The 12118-nt window shown below is 39.9% G+C and overlaps 1 protein-coding gene across 3 annotated transcripts; it reads left to right on the top strand.

Moving 5' to 3' along the window:
- The first annotated feature begins 145 nt into the window (after positions 1-145).
- LOC137078363 (uncharacterized protein KIAA0408-like) lies at positions 146-9126 on the top strand. Of its 3 annotated transcripts, none has more exons than XM_067445581.1 (6): positions 146-285; positions 5179-5414; positions 6038-6436; positions 6552-6619; positions 6766-7642; positions 8022-9126. In XM_067445581.1, exons 2-6 carry the CDS (start codon positions 5271-5273, stop codon positions 8223-8225), a joined length of 1692 nt encoding a protein of 563 aa, XP_067301682.1. In that variant the 5' UTR covers positions 146-285; positions 5179-5270; the 3' UTR covers positions 8226-9126. The 3 variants fall into 3 exon arrangements, with proteins under 3 accessions (XP_067301682.1, XP_067301680.1, XP_067301681.1); XM_067445579.1 differs by having other exon boundaries at positions 6766-7651; XM_067445580.1 differs by lacking the exon at positions 146-285 and adding an exon at positions 3061-4060 and having other exon boundaries at positions 6766-7651.
- Positions 9127-12118: the final 2992 nt, after the last annotated feature.

The following is a 12118-nucleotide window of genomic DNA, read 5'->3' as shown; positions in this document are numbered from 1 at the left end:
TTTGTGTGAATAAAGACTGTTATAAATCACCGAAAACATGACATACAATGGTCAAAGTGAAGACATCAACACCCTTGAGGCACTGGAAACTACATTACCCAGAAGACATTTCTTTCATTGAGGCTATGTAACACATTGACATTTGCTTTGCCACCGAAGACTTACAACGAAATATGCAACTGCAGTTTACTATTAAGAGGCACATTACCACATTGGCCAGAGTGCCTGCCCCTGTTCTCTTAAGGTACATCAGCTGGAATGAAGACCTGATAGAAGCATGTAAAGGTGAGTAAAAGCATGATATACAACCGTATAGTCAGAGAGACATGCATACACATATAAGGACAGACAATAAATAACAGGCAGGAATATACACTGCCCGGCCCAAAAAAAAAAAAAAAAGTTACTGTTTGAATTTAAACAAATGGTTTAATTTGTTTATCAGTTCTTCAAACCCTAATAAGGAGTGTGTAGCTTTTCATTTCTTAAACCAGTGTTTCCCCACATTTTTTTAAGTCATGTCACCCTTTGAAAATGTAAAAAATAATGTGGCACTCAACATCAGTGTTGTCATTATACTGGAATTTACCTTCGATAAGATAGTTTGAAAAGTATCAATATTCTATGGAAGCTTGTTTCCACCACAGAATAAAAAACAAGAAATGTAATTGCGACTGAAGAATTGCATGATATAAATTCGCAATTGACTCTTGATAGAAAAAATATCACAACATTTAACATGCTAGAAACATAATCACTGCGAAAATGATACAATCATTGACTCTTAAAAATTTGCCTATTTAAATCCAAACGCAATTTTTTGGCCTGGCAGTGTATATAAGTAGGAATCATCCATTTGCACATGTAACTGCATGACAAGAACAACAGTTTTGCATAAATAGATTCATATAAATAAATTAGGCTGCACAAGAAAATTAAGAAATTGCACAAATGTTGCACAAAACGTTTCATGTGATATGCTAAAGAACAGCTGTGGGTTGGGTTGGGTAGGGGAAAGTTCTTATGTACATGATAGCAGTCTGCAAAAAGCTCCTTCTGCTGCGCTCTCTGTTGCACAGAGCAGGATCATTCTCCTGCTGAACGTGCTTCTCATTCCAGCTAGCATGTTATGGAGGGGTTGCTCATGGTGATCAGCAGTTTAGACATCAGAGCTTGCTTTCTTTACGAGTTTATTTAGCTTGTTGGCATCTCACGTTTAATCTCTGTTGAAGGATCCAAATCAAGTCTTCGCCATTATGTTTCTTAATATTTAAAGGGATGGTTTACCCAATAATGAAAATTCTGTCATTAAATACTCATCCTTATATTGTTTCAATCCTGTAAGACTTGCAGTTGAGCTTCTGTTTATGTTTGCCGATCAATGTTTATATTTAAATTAGAGGTGGGCATAGATTATTTCTTTAACTCTAGAATAATATAGATTAATTTTGAAATTAATCTAGATTAATCTATATTAAAATAATTCATCTGAATTCTGCTGAAGGCTTTCAGAATGTGTGTGCTACCCTCTCACATACGTTACGCTAGGGGTGTAACGGTACAGATTGCTCACGGTTCGGTTTGTATTGCTGGTTTAAATTCATGGTTTCGGTATGGTTTAAATAACTTGCACAAGCACAAGCATCACACAAGCATTACACAAATAAATACTATTGAGCAAAGTTACTAATAAAATAAACAATGCTTTTCAGGTTTTTCAGGTAGGTCTAACATTAGTTTTTAGGTAAAGAAATTGAATAAAGTAATCAAATGTAAAATAATTGCATGTTTCACTGTTTTTGACAGTAGTAAAGGCCACTGCCCCTTTAAGACCCAATGCAAGGATATGTGTCGTCTTTCTCGACTCTATACATTACACTTAAAGCATACAGACTATGTCTGCTAGGATACTCATCAAGATGGACATGTTGACATACTTTTTCTGTGAGTTTGTCCGTTCAAGCGTAAGACTTGAAAGATACCCCGGTTGGGAAACGCTGATATAGACCCAGCTCCCAACCCAACTTTGAGAATAGATTAACGGCGTTATTTTTTTTTATCGTCCGATAAGTCTCACGTTAACACAGAACGTTAACCCTGATAACAGCCCACCACTAATTGAAATATAATGATCATGGCATTAGGATCATTATATTTAATGATCATAAAGAATATCTAATTGTTCAAGACACACTAAAAGCCTAAATTCAGTCTGTTTGTCATATAAAGCGATTGTGTCTCTTCAGACATTTTAGACTAAACCGGTCAATTTTTATGGATTCGTTTTTATGAGCTTTCAAGCATCAAAGTGGTAGTTGCATAGCTGTTAATGGAGGGACAGAAAGATCATAAAAAAGATCTTAATTTGTGTTCCGAAGAGTAACGATGTATAAATAGCCCATCTGTTCACCCATGGTCTGAGAACCAGGTGTGTTCAGGCGCATTGTTGGCAGGCTGCTGTTTTGAGGAACTGAAAAGGACTGCACCATTGACCAATACAAACCTGATCTAAAGTCAATAGCTTAGCATTTGTATTTTGTTTAAAGGGCATTTAAGGGACACACAGCACACAGACATGCCAAATATTAAAAATAAAAGGATTAAAATGTAAAAGATAAATATCAAGTATTCTTGTTTAAAGATAAATATGCCAGATATCATAATGGATAGACATTGCATGTATCAGAATTACCTATATGCAGTAATGATTAATGAAATTGCGAGATATTATTTATATAGATTGAAAATAAGGTAGAAGCCAACACAGAACCTTGAGGAACACCTTTGTTAATAGGTAGGGACTTGATAGTTCTTGATCAACGGATCAATGGATTCGGACATGCCCTAAGTGCACCTGCGTCCTGCGCTTTAGACCATGAACTCAGATCGTTAAAATGTGAAGTGAGTAATTAATGACAGAATTTAAATTTCTGTCTGAACTATTACTAATAATTGCTTAAAACAAAAAACTGGAAGAATTGGGTTCACAATTTATTTGGATCACAAATACATTTGTTTTGTTTTGGTTTAGATGGGTTTAAGTTATTAACAAGAAAATTAAACTTAGAGAATAACAACTCTGTTTTCTAGAATGAGTCTCTTTTTGGAAATTGGCAAAGTCATTGCTTATCAATTTCCTGCCAGCTGGAAGTAACATTAGCGAAAATGAGTACATATAAACATACATCTCAGACTTTGACAGTTCTACTGTGTCTCCATTCTCAAAGGCTTTTGCTTTTTGTTTTTTTCCTTTTTGCATTATTGCACCTGGAAACTATTTGAGTCAGCGGTCAATATTAGGGCTGAACTGTCGGTTGACTGTTTATTGCGCAACAGCCTTATGTGTCAAATAAATACAAGCGTGAGGCGCCCATTAAGAACCGCGGACAGCACACTTAGTATCCGCTAATTCTGTCCGGTGGTATCTTAAAAATAAAATGGACAGAGTGTTTTGATAGTCACAAATAGCCCAGTTGCCTGTTAGGATTAGTAGAAGTTGAAACAACTGGAATACGAGTCACAAGACTGCAATCTGCCAAGTCCTAAAAGCAGACTAGCAACAGTTTCACAGAGGTGGGGTAGAACGGGGCATTTTAAAATAGCCATGTAAACACTCTCCCTCTGCCTTTGTAATTTTAACCTAGAATGTTGGTGACGACAGTCTCTTGCATGGAGACCACGAATGCTGGAATAAATCTGACATTATGACACCGGAAACCTGGTGGGTCTGACGTCGCAGGGGTAAATACTTAGAGTCACTATAAAGCCCCAGGGCCCCCTCAGGACCACAGTTGTTTACCCCTGAGCTCCGGACAGAGGAAACATTTAGGATCCAATACGCAGGACTTTTACGTCACGCTGAGGAGCATGAGCCTCCGGTCTTTTGCGCTGTTATCGAGTTTGAGTGCTGGAGCTGTCAAAGAGGAGGTGGTACTGAAACAAGAGTGATCTTGATTTAAGCGACAAACCTGTACTTGAACAACATACTCATATTCTGGAGTGTCAGTTCATCACAAGCTTATGAGAGGGAATTACTGGAGGAACCAATAATTTTCAACTGGTAAGGATTTGGAAAGCTTGTAGAAAAGAATTGAACAGAAACCTTCTCTTTAAAACCTTTTAAAGTAGAAAATTATTACTACTTTTTTACCTTTTTAAAAAGCTTTTTAACCTTAGCAGCCACACTGAAACACTTTAGAATATAAGTGTTCACATTAGTTAATATCCTTCCTTAGAGAATACTAACAAAAAATATGGACGTGGTATGTACATATTTTTTGGAAATATCTGTAAATACATAAGTATTAATATTATTACTATTGTCATCAGTTACATTTACGGTTTAGTAAGTATGCATGCATGTTGTAATGTAAACAGATACACACCGACTCTAGTTTTATGACACATAATTGCAAAGAGTATAAATATCCCTCTATGCCTACGTCATGGGGTGGTACATTCTGGCAATTTCATGAGCTAAACTGGGTGTCATGTTAAGTGATGGAATTCCATCCCTAATACCTGCCGTAAATCAAAGCTGCGTTACAGAAACACTCAGTGACGTTACCACAGAAAAGATGCAACTATTCTAAGCCCATCCAAGCAGGTAAAAGTTTCTGCACTTGCTTGAAACTTTGAAAGAAGTGGTGTAACCTCATAGTTAAAGATCTAGGCTGCCTGTTGGTTCCTATATTACAAGGGACAACCAATTACACTTTACTATTGTGCCCTTGATCAAGAAAGATTAGGTTACTTCAAGGAGACTGTCCATGTTATAAAACTGACTTTAGAATCCCTAAAGTCCCTTTAGGTAACTTGAGCATGTCTAATGAAGTTGGTGTTTAAAGAACGTGCTGACAAATTTGACAGTTAAGGGCTGGTTTGAAGGACAGGGAATGCACATAGAAATGAGTCAAAGTATTGAAGCAGGTGTCCAGAGCAAATAGCTGGGATTTTGTTTCCTTCTACAAGTGTACTTGAATGCAATACAATCAGGAAGACTTCACTAATATTTAGATTCATAACACCTTTGAACTGCAAAGCAAGCCACAGTTGACCCAGTAGAATTGTCCAAAGTAATTTACTTACTTGAGATTTTTAACTATTCTGCTTACTCAAGAGTACTCCATAATGAAAAGGCTGTTTCTCAATGATGAATGAATTTTTTTGTCTTTATAGAGGTATTGGTGGACTTGCCAATGTGGTCCCTCCAGTGACCTTTCAGGAATTGCAGCATAAGATTCTGAGCACAGACAAACACTCGCAAAAGAATGGCCGCATTGGAATTGCACTGTGGGCCGAAGCCTAGAAGTTGTGTGTGGGGTGGAGAGAGAGCTGACCTGATTGATAGTTTTGACTCTGAGATGCAGGAATGGGAAGATCAACTACAGGACATGCAGAGGAAGATTGAAGAGGTGAGACAAACTTTCAACTGCAGCGACACCAAGTCAGTGTGACAGAATCCATCTCCATATCTAGAGAGAGAGAGAGAGCGTGATATTTAGTCAGATACTTATTTAAGAAATGTAAATAAACATCAAAAATGTGATGCTCTGATATGACTAAATAATGCCAAAAGATCCAATAGAACTGAAGTTGCATTTACTAGGGACCATGAAGTTGTTGATGTTGTGATAGTGGCCACTAACTAGGATTGTGATTGGCTGAAAGGACCTTGACCCCCTGTTGCCAAAGTTGGCTGTATCTCTTGGATATAATAATAGGTGCTTCACCCTCCATCTGGAACTATAACATTGACAGATGTTAAAAAGCTTATTAAACCCAAAGGGATATGGGTTACACACACACACACACCAAAACACACAGCAAGTGACCCCCTTCTCTCTCACTGACCAATTTCTGAAGAAACAAAATGCCATATTTTAAAGAAAGATTGCATAACTACTCCATGCAGTACATTATATACCAGTTGTATTCGTTGACTTGGGCATTTAAAACATTGCTTTCATGTAGATGGGCAAAAAAAAAATGCTTTGCAACTGCTGAGTTTGTCTCTAATATTATGATTGTATTTCAGTTGTACAATGAGGTCAAAGCACGAAGAGAAGCCAGCGAAAGCAACACAAACAACAAAAGCCTGGATATTACTTTGCTTCCTGTCAACTCTCAGTATAGCCACCAGGTGAATGGTTATCATGAACCCCATGGTCACCCCAACAACAACCTCCCAATTCGTCAATGCCATGAAGCAAGAGCAGATCATTCAGTTATGCAAAGCCTTGGGTTTCACTACCCCACTGATTGCTATAATGGCTCCAACAATTGCACATTTAATTCCCTGAGCAATGGCAGCCATTATCCTGCCAGTTGTCATGATCTTGAAAGGCAAGATGCCACCCTAGACATCCTCAATGGATATCTCCAGCAGGGCCCACATTTTGGAAAGAACTTAGGGAATCTTGGAACTCCTTGTGCAGTGAGTACCTCTTTCTTGATTTATCAATCTCTCTTTCATCTTGACCCTTAAACCCCAAGGATATGGTACCTTTGATATCCCTCTTATATCCCAAATCTCCCCTTTTTGCTGTCAGAGCCCCAAGGTATATCCAGTTACACCCAGTTATCAAGATAGCATGAAAACTAGCCTGGTGACAAACAGGTAAATCCTTTCATATCTCAATTTATCAGTCATTCCTATTGTTTGTCCATTCATCATGCTTGTTTCTTGTTGGTTGATGGTTATTGCCCAATTCCCATTTGTAACTAGTTTTGATTCATTTTGATTGATTTTTCTTTTCACTTCAGGACTGCCTCATTTGTAGGTCTGGATGAGTTTGAGGAGGCTGAGAACAAGAAGAACAAGAAATCAGGAATTAGTTGGGATGACTCCCAAGCTCGCCACGTTAGCTGGAAAGACCCGGTTTCAACAAACGAGCTTCCCCCCAAAAATTCAGCTTCCAAACTGGCAATCAGACAGAGAGATGCTTCACCTGTAACCTCTCGTTCCACTTACCATGAGTCATCACAACAACCGGAGAGGAAGTGCCTCTTGCTTGACAGGAAATCTGGCAGCCCATCAGTGCTACGCAAGTTTGGTGCCATGTTGCAGGAGAACGAGGGGAAAACCCTGATAGAGGATGGGCTTGTGACCACCGTTGTCTCCGCTGAACCTCCAAGACACACCAGCACTCCCATTTGCCAGAGCAAGTTTGACGCCAAGCGGGCATCCACACGTGCGCCCGTCCAGAAATGTCTTGCAGACTGTGACGTACTGGTAGCAGAACTGGAGTCCAGCCAGGAGCCTTGGGCAGCTGGTCCTTCTAGACACCTCCTGAATGGAGACAGAGACAGTGGGAGGGATGGTAGTACACTTGAACAGTATAACTTGGCCTATAACTTAAGTTCGCCACAGTCTCACCTTAAATCGAAGCATCACAAGGTGCCTCCAGGGCCTAAAGCCCACAAAGCAGGCTTCCAGGGTGAGGAACTATTCTCTGACTACCAGATGGTGGAAAGGATTCTGGCTGCAGGATCTCAAAACATCAGTAAGATACACACAGGGCTTGGCATTGATACAAAGAGACGGGGAAATGACAACTTGGAGCAACTTCTAGAAATGATGGAAATAGAGAACAAAATAAGTCAGAGGGCCACATTCACCCAGCAACTGGACACCAAGCAGGTGAAGAGGGTATAAAAATTTGATCCGCACACACTAAATAACAATGCAATAATCATACTGGTCTGAGTGGTGGTGCAATGGTTGGCCAGTGTTTCTCATTCCTGGGTCTGGAGAGCCATTTACTTGAAAAGTTTAGAGTTCCAACTCATCTTCAATTAAAGTTGAAATTGAACTCTGCAGGAAAGTGGTTCTTCAGGACCAGAAATGAGGAACTCATCCCATCCCACTCAATCCCATTCTACCCTCTCTCCCTTACACTACTTTCTTGTTTGTTTCTTCTAATCTGCCTATTAAAGACATAACATATTGGTAGATATAAAACAAGAGTATTGATCATTTATGCACAAAGATATTTACATTCAAATTTGTTTCCATTTAGGTCAACCATGAGTCATCTCCTGCCCCCAGCAGTAGTAATTTTTCCCGTCCTGCTAGACCAGCCAATCAACGCCGTCCATCCAGGTGGGCAAACCATACCACCTCAAGCAAAATCACCCACACATCCTGCCCACCAAGCCCTGGCCTGAAAGCCAAACAGTTCTTGAATTCATATTCCCGGCACACAGAAACTGTGATCATGTGACCAGGATAGAACAACCTTGAACGGACACTTAAAAGGACATTTTTACCAAAAGGAATAGACAAATCTTTGACCTTTTTGAGAACACAATCTACTTTTTTGTACATAACCACCTCCACCACTTCAAAGTACCTTATTGTAGCCCTCTAGGATGGCCTGTGATATTTTCATTAAATAACTTCAAAAGAAACTGTTTTCATCACACTCTGTGCTGTTCGAAGTGCTTTGGAAAGAAACTTGAGTGGAAATTCTCTGACCTGGTGAACTTCTGTGCCTATGAACCTTTCATTGCCTTTTCCTCTTAATTTTTTTCTGTCATTCTCATTGCATTTTGTATTCTTTTTTCTATTTTTTTTTTCAGAGTGCTTTGTGTACGGTGCATTCTTTTGGTGCCATGTAGGGCATTTTTTTGTAACCATATAAGCATGTATGCCACAAGCATAACATATTTAAGCATACATGGCAACGAGTAATTAAGCCTTACCTATTATGCATTATCTGTAAAGGCTTGCGCAAATGTTTTGATGTTCTGTCAAAGTCCATTTCAGTACTGCATTAGTGCTTCATAATTTTGTCATGCAGAGGTCATAATGGGCTCATAATCTTTTTATAAGCCTTAATTGACTGCGCCTGACGTGGGCTGTAACTACGTGGTGCATGGCACCTTTCTGCAGGAACATGTCTGCATTCTCCAGCCTTGTTAAAAAAAAATCCTTTTAAGTTCAACATCTGTGAAAAGTAAATTATATCTTTTGACCATATTATAAAGAAGAAATGCTTTGGAATGTTTATTTAATGTTGTGATACAAAAACGTGATGCTTTTTGTTTTGTTTTGTTTTCTTTTCTTTTCTTTTCTCTGTATAATAAAAGCAAGTGCTTTGGCGAGTTAGTGAAACTCTTGAACTCTAGATTCTGTACTCTTCATTGTTTTTGGGTGGTGACTGCTAATGTTAGCCCTGATATTTATTTTATGATTAGTGTGCAATTACTTTCCATTGTGATCTGGCTAGCTGATTTTTCACCTCGCAGACAATAAAACATGCAACAAATCCATAACTTATGAAGCAATCTGAGTCAGCTAGGGACTAAAGAGTCAAAGACAGTTGGGAGTGGGTTCTACTGACTTTTAGCCAGTAAGCAACCACATAACAATGTGTTAACATCCACTCTAAGCACCTAACCCCATAGCAACCACCCATAATATCATACTAGCACCTCAAATTTTCCAAGGGCATGATATGTTCTTGAGAAATGTAAAAATCTCCTGAATTTCCTGAGAATGTGAAAGGGGGTAAAACATCTTTCTTCTTACATCACTCAATTTCCTAAAAAGCAAAACTACAGTATAAGATGCTTCATGCCAACGTAGTAAAAGGCTCCCTCTTTAATTAGCTCCTTGTTAAGCAGTATTAACATTGCTCTTATCCTATGTTGCTAAAAGCTATCAGGAAGCATCCTGTTCCTCATTTAGGGTTCTAATGTAGCCTACTCTTACTGAGCTTTGCTCTCTCTTTCAGCCCTGCTCTCCCGGTAACTCGACCCGCTGCTGAAATGTTGCACCTGTGCCTGAAATAGGAAGCGTGACGTTGTTTTGGTGCCAGAAATCTTAGACGTGTCAGTGGAGGGCTGAGGGGGACTGTGATGTCCAGGGGGCATCTCTCTCTGTCTCACTCTGAATCTGTAAATGAGTAATAAAGGCTTCCCAACCCCGGCAGCATCTTAATGAGGTCTTTTAGATATTGATAGATGTTCACAACTTACATGTGAGGTCTTCATAGCACGCCACATGAATTTATTCTTGTAGGACAGGAGTCAGGAATGAGACAGGAGAGAATCTGGGGTTAAATTCAATGCACATATTTTGCTGGGTTCAAACTAGAATCCTTCTGGTTGCCAGCCCTGGACCTTGACCTCTTAACCAACACCTTTGCATCCTTGAAAACCTGAGGTTTGTGTGAGTGATGCTTACCCAAACAAAACTCTGCCAGGATGCTTGTCAAGTGGTTGCAAATGTGTTTCTTCAGTTGCTAGGGCATTGCTGAGCAGTTACTTGCAGACCAAAGTTCCAAGTCTTTATGATATTTTGTGGTGTAAACTGAAGTAATAGCGATGTTTTAGCAAATGACTAAAGGAATGATAAAATCAAAGGGTTAGACTGGCAGCTGGGCATTCTCCATGACGTCACAAAGATGTCTCTTTGGAACTGCATAATTGCCCATGTCTAATCCTGGACAGCAGAACACAGACAACTTGGTTATATAAAGCTATCTAAGTGATCGCTGAGCATTTCAGTGTCACCTGCTGCTGTAGATGTGTGTGGGGGACCACTTGAATGTGCAAGAGTTGCCCAGTAACACATCTGTGAAGTCAGAAAGGAAATGCAACCAGTAAGGAGCCCCTCAGAAGTCTTTCTATATGTCTCCTGCTCCAGTACATTACATGAAAAGAGAAAGAGATATTTAAAGATAAGTATTATGCAACTGCAAATAAACAGACAAAACAGTGGCCCAAAATGTGCAAAAACTGCACGTTAGCAAACGCAAATGCTTCAAACACCTAACTAAGTTTGATTTCATATCCTGAAAAGCAAATCATAATACAAGTAAATTGTGCATTCTCACTTTTGTCACAACTGCTTTCTCTATGGTTATGATTGAGCAATAGTTTGAAGAGAATTTTACAAGTCCTCACCTGCACTTAAAGGTTAGTTCAACCAAAAATAAAAAGTTTTCTCACCCAAACAGCATCCTAGGTGTCTATGACTTTCTTCTTTCAGCCAAACACAATCAAATATATTGGTTCTTCCCAGGCTCACCTGAGCTTAAGCTACTCCTACATAATACGTCATGTGTCGGGTCAGAGGTCATCTACTCTCACCTGAGCTTACGCTACTCCTACATCATCCGTCATGTGTCGGGTCAGAGGTCATCTACTCTCACCTGAGCTTACGCTACTCCTACATAATACGTCATGTGTCGGATCAGAGGTCATCTACTCTCACCTGAGCTTACGCTACTCCTACATCATATGTCGTGTCGGGTCAGAGGTCATCTACTCTCACATGAGCTTAAGCTACTCCTACATCATACGTCATGTGTCAGATCAGAGGTAATCTACTCTCATCTGAGCTTACGCTACTCCTACATCATACATCATGTGTCGGGTCAGAGGTCATCTACTCTCACATGAGCTTATGCTACTCCTACATCATACGTCATGTGTCGGGTCAGAGGTCATCTACTCTCACCTGAGCTTATGCTACTCCTACATCATCCGTCATGTGTCGGGTCAGAGGTCATCTACTCTCACCTGAGCTTACGCTACTCCTACATAATACGTCATGTGTCGGATCAGAGGTCATCTACTCTCACCTGAGCTTACGCTACTCCTACATCATTTGTCGTGTCGGGTCAGAGGTCATCTACTCTCACATGAGCTTACGCTACTCCTACATCATATGTCGTGTCGGATCAGAGGTCATCTACTCTCACCTGAGCTTACACTACTCCTACATCATACGTCATGTGTCAGATCAGAGGTAATCTACTCTCACCTGAGCTTACGCTACTCCTACATCATACATCATGTGTCGGGTCAGAGGTCATCTACTCTCACCTGAGCTTACGCTACTCCTACATCATATGTCGTGTCGGGTCAGAGGTCATCTACTCTCACATGAGCTTAAGCTACTCCTACATCATACGTCATGTGTCAGATCAGAGGTAATCTACTCTCACCTGAGCTTACGCTACTCCTACATCATACATCATGTGTCGGGTCAGAGGTCATCTACTCTCACATGAGCTTACGCTACTCCTACATCATACATCATGTGTCGGATCAGAGGTCATCTACTCTCACCTGAGCTTACGCTACTCCTACATCATATGTCGTG

The sequence above is a fragment of the Pseudorasbora parva genome, chromosome 6, assembly GCF_024679245.1.
Source record: "Pseudorasbora parva isolate DD20220531a chromosome 6, ASM2467924v1, whole genome shotgun sequence".
NCBI lineage: Eukaryota > Metazoa > Chordata > Actinopteri > Cypriniformes > Gobionidae > Pseudorasbora > Pseudorasbora parva.
Note: the sequence above shows the minus strand (reverse complement) of the source record. Positions and strands in the feature narration are given on the sequence as shown.